Raw genomic sequence first — 15,218 nt, forward strand, 5'->3', positions numbered from 1 at the left:
AAAAATGCATAAAAAATAAAACAAAAGAGATCTCATCAACAATTTAAGGGTCCTCGATTACTTCTTCCATGATCCTGACATCCGCTTCATCATCAATCACATTCAGCAATTCAAGTAAGAAAGGGAGGGGGGAAAGGAGAGGCCTTCAGCTATGAAAACTTTTGCATATTGAGTGATGCAAAGACCGAGCGAGGGAAATGGAGAAGCTACCGATTGTGGAGGGGATCCGGCGAGCTGGGTGCTCGCCGCTTGCTCTCGTCGATGAGGTTGTCAATTCCCGGCGAGTCCAACCTCCTCCTTGTGGTGATCATGTTCTCCCTGTGTAATACGGGAACCGCCAGTCCTCCGTCCTGAGGCTTGAAGAACACCCATATGCTACAGAGGATCATGAGACGAAAGAGAAGCCTCCTCCTCCTCTCTGCAACGTTGGCCACTGCTAACATATGTTTCTTCTTCGAAGACCACCTACATTGCAAGACTGAGAAAGAGAGGAAGGTAGCTGATTAGTCCAAACTTAAGCCAAGAGAAAAGAAGAACTCGAGCTCGAAGGAGGATGCTAGAGGTGGTGGTGTTTTGCACATTGGCATTTTGTGGCCTGTTCAAGGCGTACCGAATTGAACATGGCTCCAAAACATGTGAATCCACGTACAATGATGCTTATGTAGATTCACATGGTCTTGGGGTTCAATCATTCAACATCGATCTGAATCTCCCAGTAAAAATACTTTTTTGCCCTCCAAAAAAAATTTGCTCATCCAAGACATGAAGACAAACATGCAAGCATACAAAATGGTACCTGGAACTCGCGTGAGCATCTTCCTGTCACCGACCCTCTGTGGTAAAAGATACCGAGATCGAGTTCCGGGAGTGGTCTTCCGCTACACTGTACAGGGTGGAAGCTTTTGTGGTGTCAGAAGCGGTGTACCCACCACTGCTTGTGCTGGCCTTGGTGAGAGTCGAGTTGGGCGTCGAGGTCCATCGCCCTACTCTTCCGCGAGTCCCAGGCCGTCCTGGCTTCGGCAACGAGAAGGAATCGCTCGAAAGCATGAGATGGACGGTGTACATGTCGGGTCGATCAGAAAGCACGGCTTGGCAGCACAACAGTGCTATTTGGATGCACTGTGCAGCTTCGTCGCCGTTCCCGGAAGGGATGGTAGGATCCATGATCTCCAGTGCTTTTCCCTCCTGAAACACCTTCCATGCCTATATGAATCACAACAAAGAAAGCTTAGCATAAACTCGCCGCTGTATGGCCAGTAATTCTTTCCTAAAAACCAAAGAAAATTTGCTTCTTTTGCACCCCAAATATCAAGTTGGCAAACTTACGTAGCTCAATAGGTCGGACTTTTCTTCATCCAATCGCCCGTCGAGATTTTTCCTGCCGCTCACAATCTCCAATACCAATACCCCGAAGCTGAAGACATCTGCCTTTGCTGATAAATAGCCGTTCATTGCGTACTCTGGGGCCATATAGCCGCTGCAAAATGTCCAATCTTGTTGCATCAGAATCATACAGTAACTGTCATTGACATCAGAACAGCTCAAGCAAAAGTCGCGAACAGCATCCTCGAGAACTCACTAGGTACCAGAAATTTTGAACGTGTTGACGTGGGTATCATCCCCCTGGAAGAGTCTTGCCATGCCGAAGTCAGCTATCTTTGGGTTTAGTTGGTCGTCAAGCAAAATGTTACTGGCTTTAATGTCCCTGTGAATGATCTTCACAGGAGATTCTTCGTGAAGATACACGAGGCCCTTCGCCACTCCCCCAATGATCTCAAAACGCTTTGACCAATCCAATGTTGCCGCGGAGCTGTTCCCTGATGACATCGAGCGATAAACCAAACATCGGTAAAGAGAATTCTTGGTAATCAAATGAATTTGTTTAGAAGACATGAATAGATGCAGACCAAAAAGGAAGTGGTCGAGGCTTCGGTTGGGGAAGTAGGGGTAGACGAGCATCTTCTGATCGGAGGTGATGCAGCAGCCAAGGAGCGACACGAGGTTGCGGTGTTGGACTTTGAGCAGCAGCTTCACCTCGTTGGTGAACTCCCGCACCCCCTGCCGAGAGTTCAGTGAGAGCTTCTTCACTGCAATCTCTTGCCCGTTTTCCAACACCCCCTGTTTCAATTGGTAAAAATGTCCATCCATCAATATCCATGACTAGTAGATCGAATATATTAATCATGGTGATCTGTATATATAGAACAGAATGATCCTAACAACAGGCATATTATGGAGCTCAATATGGAGATAATTACAAAAGAATCAATATAGTTGCAATAAAACACACTAGGATTACATATTAAAAATAAGATGCATATCAAACATTCTTTCTTTTTCTTCCTGTTTGGATGCTTAACATATCAAACATTGTTTAGAAAATGAGTTACTAGATAGTTAAATCATAATAATCCAAAAAAAAAAAAAAGTTAGGTGCCATTTGGGCTTCCAGGAATCTGACTTGCAAGCTCGAAACACCGAGGAAGAACAGACTCCGGTTCAAGATGAAGTCGATAAATTTGATCATAGACAAGGGTGTGTTTGTGGACGTTGACATTGCAGCAAGATTAGTAGACCGCGGACAGGTGGTCCACTTTGAGTTGGTTAGGTAGATAGAAATGAATGAAATCTCTTGTGGTTCCGGTGAAGCTATTTACGCAGAATGAATATAGAAGTAAGCAACCAGATTAGAAAAAGCTGCAACCACGAAATAATTCAGTCTCAAAGCTATTTATGCAGAATAAATATAGAAGAAAACAACTAGAATAGAAAAGGTTGCAAGCACGAAATAATTGCGTCTCAATAAATTGTAAATAGCCAGTGGAGTGTAAAATACAGCCAGAAGCATTCAAGAACCATCTGACTGCATATGATTGGGAGAAGTATCTTTGCAGGGGGCTAAAACCCTGATGCCAGTGATTGTAGAGTTAGTAAAGGAGATAAGGAGAGAGAATAAATTATCAACGAAATTATCAAAGGTTACCTTGTAAACGGGGCCGAAGCCGCCTTGGCCGAGAAGATTGGATTCGGAGAAGTCATCGGTGGCGACTTCCAACGTCTTCAGGTCGATGAATAGGTTCCACGGTGACGGCTGCGATGATGACTGCTGCTGCTGTTCGCTGCCACCACCACCTCCTCCTATCTTTCCCCTCCTCCAACATCCACAGAACATCAGCTTCATCTGCTCAATCTTCGAGGACCCTTTGATGGCCAGCACCTGAGAGAGAGAGAGAGAGAGAGAGAGAGAGAGAGAGAGAGCACAATCGATGAATGTACTCCTCTAGATGTTATTTAGACATGCTTTGTGGTGGTGACGATTGGTCAAGTCAACCCAATGGAAATAAAAACAAAAAGAAAAGGACAAGAGGGAGAAAGAGGAAAATTCAATGTAGTTTGACTAGAAAAGGGAGAACCTCGACCTGCTGGTTTCTCCGGTGAAAAACTTGGGAGAGCGCTTACAAAGACTTGTTATGTGTTCCCATATACAAGACTTGGGATTCGGCTGTCCGTAAGATCCTAAAACGTGTTCCCCGTACCTGATCACCGACTTGGGGGGAACATGCTTACTCAAGATTTCAGTCCGGTAATCCTATCAAACATGCATCTTCCTTGGCTTGATCGGATTACTTTGTCCTGTTGATATTTTATACCTTGGATCACTATTATATGTACACATACACATATATAAACTTGTGAATGAGATCGACGTAGTCAATATCTGGTGAGTTGGGACCAGCAGTTGCCATGGCGTTTTAAGGACGATGAGAAGCTGCCATTTGCCAAGCTCCCGAGCTTGCCTGATTCTGCACGCACAAGAACAGGATGTATAAACAACTGAGACCAAGAACATCAAGCACTGATACAACTCATAAAGGCAAGAAGGACACAGCATTTGGCCATCCTGATCAGCTTCTTAGACAGAAACTTAAACTTAGACACCAGAAAAAGATGAGATTAGCAAAATCATTTGACCAATTCTGGGCGCTACAAACTGGGTCGAGACTTAAAGCTTGTTTAAACTGGTTAGTTTTTACTGGCTTCCTGGAGCATAAAGCTTGTGCTTCAATCTCAATCCTTAAGTCACTGTTTAACCATAGCAGAAGATTGTATGATGTCTAATCTCTGTGATTTAACCATAACTACAGCTCTTCAATTATCCGTTATTTGTCTCATCATAAAATCTATGTTTCCTTTCCTTTTGGCAAGAAGACTATCTGAAACCTGATGACATAAACACATTCATTACGTTTCCTCTAGCATCTTGTTTGTAGATGCAGCAGCAAGTGATTTCATATCAAAAAGTTGCCTCTTCCAGGGAATTGGAACTTAACAAGAGTTCCATGTGATGTTGGAGACAGAGAGCGCTCCAAAAAAAATACAATAAATTTACTAGAATGGTCCATCAGGAATGCACAATAACACATAGGGATTATTGGAGCTTGAAATCTAGAAAGAAGGTAGTGGACATGTAAATCATGCATAGTATGGCTGTAGCATTTTCACAGATCAAACTTCAGGGGCCGTAGGTGATTTTAGAACGAGCAAAAGAAAAGAAGGTAGTGGACCAGTAAACCATGCACAGTATGGCTTTGGCATTTTCACAGATCAAACTTCAGGGACCCCAAGGATATTTTAGAACATGCAAAAGGAAAATAAGGAGGCAATGAATGGAAACAAATGTATTCATTTCTTTTTCAGCTAACATGAGTAGCAACAATACTTTAAAGATTGAATGGTAACCATCATATGATAAAAAGCCGATCTCTCTCAGAGACAAAGAAAAAGGTAAAGAAACTCATGTACACACAAAAGATGATGACCAATATATTCTTAAAGAACCACAAGATGTACGTCAAGATTTGAACCGAGTAATTAAAGCAGAAACTACAAATGGAACTATGAGATATGCTACTTATTATATGCGATGGCAACAAACGTTAAAACTGAATTGCCAAACTTCCAAAGAATTTCTATACGAACCTACCATTTCTTGGACAAAGTAAGTAGGCAGGACTCAGTCCCAAGAACTTGCTCTCGGATAACAAGATTATCACTAGCTGAGTTAGCTGCAACTTCTACTGAGGTTCACTTTAAAAAGTTCCATTACAATTTAAGTTGAGCAGAATAGAATAAAGAAAACGAAGAAGAAGAAGAAGAAACACCACACTCCAGCTTTGTGATCTACAAGCAACTAGACAAGAAGACCAGGAACAAAAAGATCTCAAGGAAGCCAGAAAACACATTATTCAAGAGTACAGAAGTGATAATCACATTATGTGCCATTCAGCAACCAAAAACCAAAATCCTCGGGTCCTATTTCTCAGGGCATGCTAATTTTTAACAAGTAATGATAGGAAAGTTTGGTGCTCATATAAGCAGTTTGTATTGTGTTGATGATACTCTTAGGAAATTAAGGACTTTAGTGGAACTGGAAAATGTACCTGGCAGTCATGTTGGTAATTTTTTCTGATTTAACTTCAGAAATTTAAACAAAGCGAGATCTCAGACAAGGAAAGGTGTATATGTATGTGGCTTGACAGATCTCATATCCAACTCACTAATTGTATCAATACGAGAATTGTACTTATTACCCTTACAACAAGAATCATAAATGGCAGCTAAAACATCAAGCATGAATCATTAATCAAGTGCTTCCCTTTAAAATTAATATCAGAGCAGCAAAGCACTTCAATAATTGCGAAGCCATCATAATGGCTTCTACAAATCGTATAATTTACTTGTTTGTTGATGAGAAGCCACTTCAGATGAAATGCACAAAAGATCCTTTAGGTGCCAAGTACGACTTATCTCTGGCTGTGACTTACATTCAGAAAATAACAAAATGTAACTAGTACATTAATAAAAAAACTGGCACAGCCTGACACGTCTTCCTACTAAAATTAGGTGACCATGTATGCTCATAATTCACATGATAATGTCCTAAGCAATTTTCAGTATGCATGATACCACCATGGAGTTTAGGAATTGCATAGTTAATGCCCAAGTTTCTCTTAAATAATAATTTTGGTTTGAGCATACCGAGAACTAGCCTAAGAAATCTTAGGTTAACTCTGATGAGGTATATCATCAATTATCATTGCATAAACGCTCTGATCTGTAAGGTATTATCAACTTTGGGATGGTTCTCATACAATTTTATACTTTTGGGTGATCCTCAAAAGATTTCTTCAACTCTAAAATCAATATGAGACTAAATGTGATCTCATCAAATTACACATAATATGCTCTAAGAAGGCAAATTCTCCATGACGGCACGACCTAGCATTACTTTAGCTTCATTAGTAATTCTTGTGCCTCTCGTGAAAGAAAAGAATAATAAGATAGTTTAGTAACTATAAATTTGAATTTACACTTTAGAAAGCGAAAACCTTCTATTTATTTTATTAAACCATATAATTTAAAATTTATAAAATATCCTAACAAATCAAGTTGCCAAAATTACAGGACCAAGGAAAGTAATAGGCAGCAAATGAAAACCTTTAACCTTCTTTCCCGAAAGTAAACCACCCTTCTCAATCAGATATTCCAAGTTCTGCAAAGAAAAGCAACGCCTTTAGCTTCTAACTTGAAAATAATAGATAGCATATATTTTTATAACCTTACTTTAGGATGACGCACCCCTCATTCAAACGATTTTATTGGTTTCTGGAGTTATTTCAGATATCCCTAAACCAGCGAAGAGATCTGCAAATGAATCAACAAGTATTTCATTGAAATAAGAAATCAATCGACAAAAACAGGATAAGGCATCGAACCACAACCAAGGGTCAGAAATCAAGCAACAATCAAGACATGTCTTACATCAAGCTCGCGCTGAAACATTTCTTACGCCCCCAATGGGGCTTCGTGCCTTTGATGTTTGTGTCTTGATACCTACTAACGTAATTGGAAATCGACAGAGTAATTAAGATCTTGCCCGTCTGTCCTTTCTCCGTCTCATCCGATGTCAGCCTTGCCATCTTCACCGAAAGATTAATCGTCTCCGTCGCCCCCATCGGCGGAACCACTGTGTCTCCAGCTGCTTCTTCGGTCCCTTCCTTTCCTGCGGCGATCCTCATCGATGGGACTTCTTCCATTTCCTCGATCCAGAGGGGAAGAGACGAAGAGGAGGAGGCAATACGGAAACCTTCGGATGCGGTTTCGATTTCAATTCTCGCGGGCTTATGACAACCCGCACACGGACGAGCCCGCAAAAGAAAAGAAGCCATAAAGGATCTCACCTGGCCGGTTCTCCAATTAAATCACCCCAGGTACGAATCGCTGTGTTATGCTATATGGCTGGGACCCACCAAGTGGCCAACGCCAGTGGTTCGGCGGTTGGTAAATGAGTTGGTCATTGTCGTTAAAAAGAAGTGGCATCATAAAAAGATGGCTCCCTGTTAACTTGATTCGGATCCTTCGGGCGTTTCAGATCCAATAAGCTAATAGGGTCGACTGCAAAGTTCGAAATCGAACCCGAGATGTTGAACGTTGGAGGCTCGTTTTTAATCTAACAAACTAGTGGATTCGGATTGAATGGATCTAATCTGAGTCCCACCCAACTCAACTCCTAAAGGGAGTTCGATAAGATCACGGAAGAAAGATGGCTCGGCTGAGTCACGTCCTTGTCAATTACCTCACTATTAGAGTCCTTGTCAATTAATCAACGTGCGACACATCGTCCCGGAGGAGGAACGCTCACGTGACAGACACGACGGCCACAGCGTCCATTCGAAACGAGGAGAGGGAAAGAAAGCCCCCTCCCCCCATCCGTGCGTGACGCATCATACGCCTCTCACAATCAGGCCAACAAAATTTTGCCACGACACCACATGGCTACATTTTTAGCCGGAAGAGGTCGAAAAGCGGTATACGACACTGTGGCAGCCTGATATTGGATAGATCGTCGTATGCGTGTTTGGCTTAACACATGGGACGGAGCGATGCTTCCTTTAATATTATTTTATTCGATATATAACCCCCTCGTCTTAATTACTTCCCTTCCCTCTCTCCCTTGTCTTCCTTCCTTCACCTTCAGCCTTCGACTTCAAACGTCGGCAACCTCTTCTCCTCGGCGATTTCTCGACTCGAGAAGGCTTCTTGTTCTTGCCCTTTGACGACCCCTAGGGCTGGATCTGGTCACCGCTGGAGGGTGGCCCGGATACATGGCGTTCTCGGCGGAGGCGGCCAACTCGGCGGTGTCGGCGGCGCGGGGGAGCCTCCTTCACAAGTTTTCATTTCCGATCCTGAAGACGTGGGGGAACCAGCGGTTGTTCCGCTGCACGAGCGTGGACGGCAAGGGGGAGGCAGTCGCCGCGGGCGGCCGGAGTGCGTCCGATGCGGCGAGGGGCGGGATCCGTGTTCCCGAGGTGAGCGGCGACGAAAGGGGGGTCGAGGAGGTGAGGGAAAAGCTTTTCGTTCACCTGAAGGAGGCGGCTGACCGGATGAAGCTGGCAATTCCTCCGCCGGCGCCGCTCAAGGGCGGGGACGCTGATAAGAAAACGGATCGGGAAGCGGAGGCAGACGCGGAACCGTCTTCCTCATCTATGGCGCGGTCGTGTAAACTAAGAACGAGGCGGCGGGGACCCAGGACTCCTTCGGTGTTCGAGCGGCAAACTAGTGCGTCGCCGGTGGCGGCGGCGGAGAAGAGGCCGGTGCGGCTTAGGTCGGGAAGCATAGCACCCGAGGAGCGGCCCAAGTTCTCGATCACTCTCACGAGGGAGGAGATCGAGGAGGACATCTACTCGGTGACGGGGCACAGGGCCCGCCGGCGGCCCCGAAAGCGTCCTCGTGTGATCCAGAAGCAGCTCGATGTGAGTCGCTCTGCCCACCTAGTCCAATTTGTTGCCACTTCTCGATTCAAAACTCGATTTTTCCCCCAAAAATTCGTGCTTTTCTTCTTTATACTTGATCTTTCTAGCCCATTGATTCAAACAAACCTCCCTGGTTTTCTCGCGGAAAAAAAAGATTCTTTTTTTCTTGGTTAAAAGGCTTCACTTCATGATATCTTCGTTGTTGTACCAGTTGTTGTTCCCAGGTTCATGGCTGTCGGAGATCACCCTCGACACGTACAAGGTTCCCGATTAGAGGCAAGGTCTCACCTGCGGTGGTGCCAATTCTTCCCCTCTTCTCTCCGCCGCAGAAAGCTATATTGGTAGTTCCGCCATCGCCATTAATCCTATTTCCGTTCCTACAATTCTTATTTCTTAGCAGTTAATTCGGCTCTATTTGTACTCTGCTGTTGTTATTATTCAAGGAAACAGACATCTATAAATGCTCTCTGTTCATCTTAGTGCGTGCTTGCTCCTCTAGAATGGTTCGACTTCTGTGACGAATTCCGACTGCAGAGTTTTGCTTGTTCTGTGGCTGTTCTTAATTTCATGAACTCGAACTGGGCTCATGACTCCTTTCTCATTCCTCCGCTCGGTTTCACGTGGGAAGTGGCAGAACGGAGATCAAAGAGGGATTTTTCCTCCTGTAGGAGCGGGAGGACGAGGAAGGGTTAGCAAGGCAGAAGACGACGGGAAGAGAAGCGGAGGATTTAATGGAGGGTTGCGGCCGTTGCTGGGTTGGTGGTTTGATTAGGGTATTGCCGAGTGGAAATCCTCATATGTTATCTGCAGGATGTTTGTTAGTTAGAGCTGCCATTGGTTCTTATTGGGGACCCACATATGGATGGCTCCAGTGAGACGTGTCTCTCCCGTGTTTGGTCGCTCGTTCCAAATATAGGATCCGTACCCGCACCGATAAGGTAGTAAACTGCGAGCGCTTCCGGTAGCCGTTCCAGACCCTGAGGCCGTGGCGTATGGCTGGGCCGAGACAAGGCCTGCCCTGCACAATGCACATCTTTGAGTGATCACAGTAGCGTAGAGATTCGTGAAAATAATCTTGTTTTGTGGTTAATTAAATCAGAGCCGTTAATCCACAGCGATTCTCGTCATAAGATTGAACGCATCGACTTCCTCCGTCGTTGCGGACCACAATCTGATCCCTTCCTGCTTCCCGGTCCCGCTTACCCCCCACGGATGGGGAGCTGCTCAATTACTGCCCCAGGCGCATGCTCGTGGAAGGTTAAGCTCTAGAAGCAGGAGCCCACGGGACGTCCCTGCCTCCTCCATTCTCTCCTCGCACAGCGACGTGTGGTTCTTCTTCTGATCTCTCCACCGCGAGTACGCCGTCGGGGGAAGTGATCGAGCCCTTAAATTTGCTATTCTTTTGGTGCGTGAATAATAAAGATCGGATTTTGGTGGTTGGAAGGGCGCATTGGACGCGTGCAAGGTGTTCGAAGTAATCTGTCAGCGTATAAAGGAGCTCATGCGATTGGATATCGTCTTCGCTTCGTAGCACTATCAATTCAAGCATCAGATTAGAGGATCCACCTCTCAAAGCAATTCCAACTATTGAGCAGCAGGCAATTTTCTTTGGAAAAAGGAAGTGATTCCATGGTGGACAAGCTAAAGAAAAGAAATTATCTCCATCTCATGTTAAAGGAAGAATAATCCTACAACCTGTAACTTAGAAGCAAAAAAAAAACTAGGGAGCTTCGGCATGACCATGACGAAGAAGGTTGTCTCATTTCTTCGATACAAATTATTCGTTTCTGGGAAGACAATCTCTTAATTGAAATGAAGAAGCACAAGAACCAAGAACTGCTCTTAGTGCAGTCTGCTCAGTAAAACCCAGGAATCACCCAGCACAAGAACTCCACCCAAGTTAGTCTTTGTTGGAGTGGATGCAACCCATGTTTCACAGCAAGCAAGGCTGCCTGACTCGGAGAAGTGACGGAGCAGCAAATCAGTATGTTCTTTAAATTTTGTTTTGAATCAGCCTTTTAATTAGAAAATAGTTTTTTCTATGTGATTCCTTAAATATTTTAGAAAGATCAAGAGAAAAAACTCCATGGATCCAATTCTAAGTAGTTGTTGGGACATTAAGACTAATTCTTGATCTTGTATTTGTTATATATGGAATTAGCAGAGAGATATGTGTGTGTGAGAGGGAGAGAGTGGAATAAAGTAGTATGTCTCAGTCTAGCTGTAAGAGATCACAACTTCTTGCTTGGTGTATCAGTCAAGATGACATGAGAGCACACTCATTGTTGCCCAAGCAAAGAACTAATTGAAGGCAAGCATTTAAACTGCAAAGTGCTTCAATTTTTCTCCAAATGCCCACTTTGATGAGCTTATAGTGATCCTCATGTCATGTCATCCTTTTGTCTTAGCAATATCTACATGGAGATGTTTGTGGTCTGTGAAATCCTATCCATGACATTTTACCAATGAGGAGCAGTTGAAATGAGTTTAATTTGTAGTTGCTTTGGCATTGATGTATTGGTGCTTGCCTTCATTGTGCGTAGCACATTGGGTGCTCTACTTGATGTATCTTTTGAGTGCTCTACATGTTGATGATGACTACTAATGTGTGACTAATAAGAGAGAGACTCTTTACAATTGGAACCCATTTGAAGTGCTTCTTAGTGAAAGTGGGAACCTCTTTCTCACCTCATCTTCAATCTTTAGGAGTCATTGGATCTTTTTATCTCTTTCTAAATTAAAAATCTCCACCCACATTTTTTGTTGCTTGCCTAGCTTTCTTGTCTCATCCATCTCTTGGTGAAAGTGTCAACCATGAGATCATAATTATGGGAAGATTACACATTGGCTTTTGTTGCAAAATACTCAGATTTTGGCCATACATGTGGGGTAGGACAATCCTCAATGACCAAGATAAAGTTGAGAATAGAATGATTTGTGGGATTGCAACAGTGCTATCATATCTTCTTTTGACTAGATTTGTTCTTGGGTTGGACATCTTGTCATGTTTTACTTTTCTTTGGTCAGAAGCAAAACATATTCCCTTGACATGAAAAAAAATTGTTTTTTCTAGATTGACAGTCATAGCCTGGTAATATGCCATTTTCTTCACCAAAACCCTCTCTATTAAGATTTAATTAGTTTAACAAATGATTTATGACCAAGGTAGGGTTCAAATTTAATTGGTCATTGTTTATTAGGTAAAATCATCAAAATTCCTCTTCATGATAGCTTAGTTATTGACAGGAATCCTCTTAGTTTGATGTGATTCTTTTGATAAACTTCATGTCCAACAATAAAGTCATTTATACTCTATGAACTTCTAGGATTTATTAATCCTTTTTGTCAAGATCGAGCAAGATCGAGTTAATGGAAACTGCACCTACCCTAATCGTCAATTATATATTAAGATAGATAGATAGATAGATAGATACATAGAGAGAGAGAGAGTGTGTGTGTGTGTGCAGAGTCATCTATTAGGTTGGTATGTTACATCGATCATGAGCTTATACTGAGTTAAATAACCAATACTTTTGGGTAAAATGAGTTGACTTTGAGTTACATCCCACCACTAAACATGAGAATCCGAATACCTTTTCTAGATGTTGTAAAGAGTTGTAAATTTGCTTATATTATTCCCTAATCAAATTATACATTTCGTGCACTGTTAAAAGGGAGAAACCTATATATAATATGGCACCTTTGGTTAATAATTGAAGTTATTTATTTTCTGATTCCAAGATGATATCTATGTGCCATATTCTTTATCTATCAATCTGTCGTTTACAAGATAAACTAGAAACCAAGGATCTAAGGGTTTTAAGGTTGAAGGTAGTTGTTCCTCTGAGGACATTCTGGGAGCGTCCCATATAATATTCATTGTTAGGTCAAGTGATGAATCGAAATGGTCGAAATCTTCATCGAGTTGTATGTGGAAGATACGTCCCTTGGTACTGTGATCAAGCTGGTGGGTGGGGATTATAAAACTAGGTTTAATCTTATTATTAGTATAAGTGATACGAATCTTGGGATGATCTATCCATCTCTTGCTGCCACTGTACACTTGTTGACTAACTGATGATATGATAGCAGACAATGAAGCGACGAAGAAAGTATCGAGAGGAAGGGATTAATGTAGGAGATGATGCACGTAAAGCTGCCGTCTCTACGTACGTACACCTTCTCTACTGCCGTCGTACACAGGCAATCACTCGCAGGTGGATTCATGGAGAGCGGCGTCTGGGTGCCAAACACAGAAGAGACGGGGAGGCGGCCAACCAGCAGACGAAACGTAGGGGGCGGCAGCTGTTGGCGAGTCGGGAGGGCGACACAGCACTCGCCTCTGAATCGGTGCGTCGTCCACGTTATGCAGCATAAAGTTTGGTCTCTTGACGCCGAGGCGAGGCTTAGTTTATTGCGGTGCACAGAGCACAACCCTCCACTGTGCCTTTCATGCAATCTTTTAATGCCTTGCTCGCTGCATGGGAAGATGATGCCTCGTCTGCTGCGGTTGGTGTGCAGAAACTGCCGAGGAGTTAGGGTTCACCATCGAACAATACGACTGCCACTGCTGGTGTTTAGATCTCAAGCCAAGTGCTTTCAGCAAGCATGTTTTCTTGCATGCTGACAAGCCTACATGAGTTCGAGCTGAAACGAGCGGAGTATATGTTGGCTTTCCTGTACTTCTTGTTTTCCCATCACATTAATGGCATGTGGATTTCAAATTTGCATCATCATCAGCTCACCGTCGAGAACTGAATCAAATGTTAAGGAAGGGAAAGGCAGATGTACAGGATCTACTACAATCCTTAAAGGAGTTATCATCATCATATGAGAGATGGGAGTCAGAGAGAGAGGCTATGACCCGGCAGGTGCCAGGCTGAGTTGGAGGTCCAACCCGACCGAGTCGTCTGCTCTGGCCGAGTCCGTCACCATCTTGCCCGGGCCTGAGACCGTGAACCTCGCGAACGAGGTCGGCCCCGTGACGGAGCTGTCGTCGTAGAGCCGCCCGCCACGGGCATCTCCGCCGTAGCCGGTGGCGGAGAAGGAGTAGAGGGGCGTGACGGGGGGCACGCGGGCACCGGAGGAGGAGGGGAAGACGCAGCCGTGCGACACGTGGAAGGGCGGCGACGGTGCCGGCGCCGGCGCAGACGGCTCGCGGGAGAAGTAGACCCAGCCGGTGGGGGGCCCGCCGGCAGCGGAAGAGTCCGGGAAGAGGTGGGCCGGCGGCGCGAAGGCCGACACTATGGGGTTCCTGGGGCACAGGACGCCGGCCGGCTGCCGGAAGCAGCCGACGACGCCCTGGCGGTGCTGCATCTGCACGGCGCGCCTCAGCCTCTGCCGCTCCTTCTTGTGCGCGTTCTGGTGGCCGCCCAGCGCCTGCGAGTTCGCGAACTCGCGGCAGCAGAACTGGCACTCGTACTTGCGGCCGTCTCCGCCGTCCCCAGCCCCGCCGGGTGCCGCAGCGGTGGTGGTCGTGGATGACGACGAATCGGATCCATGACCAGCCTCCTCCTCGGCCGCATGGACGCCGAACACCTTCACCCGCGGGCTACTGTCGTCCTTCGACTTGCACTCCATCCTTGACATCTTATCCTCCCTCTAAAAGCAACAGAACAGCAGTAGAAAGAGACAGTAATCTATGAGGAGGAGAAGAAGAAAGAGGAATGGAGAGCTGGTTGCATGAGGGTTCCGGCAGCTTAGCTTGCTCTATATATACCCATATATGGAATGGTTCAAAGGTGAAGAGATATAATATACACGAGGTTGAAACAAGGAGAGGAGGAGTCCATAGACTCCAAAATAATAGTGAGAGATAATAACAAAGAATGACTTGAATACAACCTACTGATATGATAATTGTACATGAGAGGGAGAGAGAGAGGAGGAGGGGAGGGTGAGTGCACGATGTGGTTTGGGGAACAGGAGAAACAGCAGAAAGACCCTAGATTGCGCTTGTCTTGACCTTCGTTGGTGGCAGTATATTCTACGTATGAGGGCTGCATGGGGCTGCCACCCTACAGCTCTACCGTAATATATTTAAAGAGCAGCATGTGTGTGGTGCAGAGCTGGATGATGGAGATACAATATTTGGTGATGGCCATAATAGCTTTAGGTTAATAGTGGATCAACTGTGAGTGAGTGGGTGCCACTTTGCCTGAGCTCTATTAGTTTCTGCCTCTCAAGTGGTGGTGCCACCATGTGGGGAGCCTGCTCCCCTTGTAGTATATGAAATGAAACATTCTTAGGTCACTGCAAGCACAGGGACAAGGAAGAAAGGTTCTGTGACATGGCAGCCTTGCCTGTCCCTCAGCCCATAGGAACAGGTGAGCTCCCCCTGTTGGGTCTCGACATGTGGTTGGCACTTCGATGCCAGTGCCTGGGACATATGCATGTGAGAGGGGA

At 44.9% G+C, this 15,218-nt stretch overlaps 3 protein-coding genes across 4 annotated transcripts; 1 reads left to right on the forward strand and 2 right to left on the reverse strand.

Moving 5' to 3' along the window:
- Nucleotides 1-32: 32 nt before the first annotated feature.
- On the reverse strand, nt 33-7,178 carry LOC108952164 (cysteine-rich receptor-like protein kinase 44). Of its 2 annotated transcripts, none has more exons than XM_065095728.1 (9): nt 6,823-7,178; nt 6,625-6,705; nt 6,506-6,553; nt 2,984-3,803; nt 1,908-2,118; nt 1,580-1,817; nt 1,327-1,477; nt 797-1,203; nt 33-478 (listed from the first exon to the last, which is right to left on the reverse strand). In XM_065095728.1, the coding sequence occupies exons 4-8, from the start codon at nt 3,179-3,181 to the stop codon at nt 823-825; spliced, it is 1,179 nt and encodes a 392-aa protein (XP_064951800.1). In that variant the 5' UTR covers nt 3,182-3,803; nt 6,506-6,553; nt 6,625-6,705; nt 6,823-7,178; the 3' UTR covers nt 33-478; nt 797-822. The 2 variants fall into 2 exon arrangements, with proteins under 2 accessions (XP_064951800.1, XP_064951799.1); XM_065095727.1 differs by having other exon boundaries at nt 6,499-6,553.
- Nucleotides 7,179-8,001: 823 nt separating this feature from the next.
- Nucleotides 8,002-9,292, forward strand: LOC103976124 (uncharacterized). Its single transcript, XM_009391317.3, has 2 exons — nt 8,002-8,813; nt 9,025-9,292. The coding sequence occupies exons 1-2, from the start codon at nt 8,166-8,168 to the stop codon at nt 9,085-9,087; spliced, it is 711 nt and encodes a 236-aa protein (XP_009389592.1). The 5' UTR covers nt 8,002-8,165; the 3' UTR covers nt 9,088-9,292.
- A 3,545-nt stretch (nt 9,293-12,837) lies between these two features.
- Nucleotides 12,838-14,504, reverse strand: LOC135604973 (zinc finger protein GIS3-like). The gene has a single exon (XM_065094627.1). The coding sequence runs from the start codon at nt 14,400-14,402 to the stop codon at nt 13,671-13,673; it is 732 nt and encodes a 243-aa protein (XP_064950699.1). The 5' UTR covers nt 14,403-14,504; the 3' UTR covers nt 12,838-13,670.
- Between the last annotated feature and the right edge of the window lie 714 nt (nt 14,505-15,218).

This window comes from Musa acuminata, chromosome BXJ2-2, assembly GCF_036884655.1.
Source record: "Musa acuminata AAA Group cultivar baxijiao chromosome BXJ2-2, Cavendish_Baxijiao_AAA, whole genome shotgun sequence".
Classification (NCBI taxonomy): Eukaryota; Viridiplantae; Streptophyta; class Magnoliopsida; order Zingiberales; family Musaceae; genus Musa; species Musa acuminata.

Bases quoted from the DNA above. Each gene is read 5' to 3' on its own strand.
- LOC108952164 (XM_065095728.1), bottom strand. From the start codon at position 3,181: ATGAAGCTGATGTTCTGTGGATGTTGGAGGAGGGGAAAGATAGGAGGA. The intron at 2,119-2,983 runs GTAACCTTTGAT...CAATTGAAACAG, and splicing joins GCTTCGGCCCCGTTTACAAG to GGGGTGTTGGAAAACGGGCA. The intron at 1,478-1,579 runs GTGAGTTCTCGA...GACATTTTGCAG, and splicing joins TTCAAAATTTCTGGTACCTA to CGGCTATATGGCCCCAGAGT.
- LOC103976124 (XM_009391317.3), top strand. From the start codon at position 8,166: ATGGCGTTCTCGGCGGAGGCGGCCAACTCGGCGGTGTCGGCGGCGCGG. The intron at 8,814-9,024 runs GTGAGTCGCTCT...TTGTTGTACCAG, and splicing joins TGATCCAGAAGCAGCTCGAT to TTGTTGTTCCCAGGTTCATG.
- LOC135604973 (XM_065094627.1), bottom strand. From the start codon at position 14,402: ATGTCAAGGATGGAGTGCAAGTCGAAGGACGACAGTAGCCCGCGGGTG.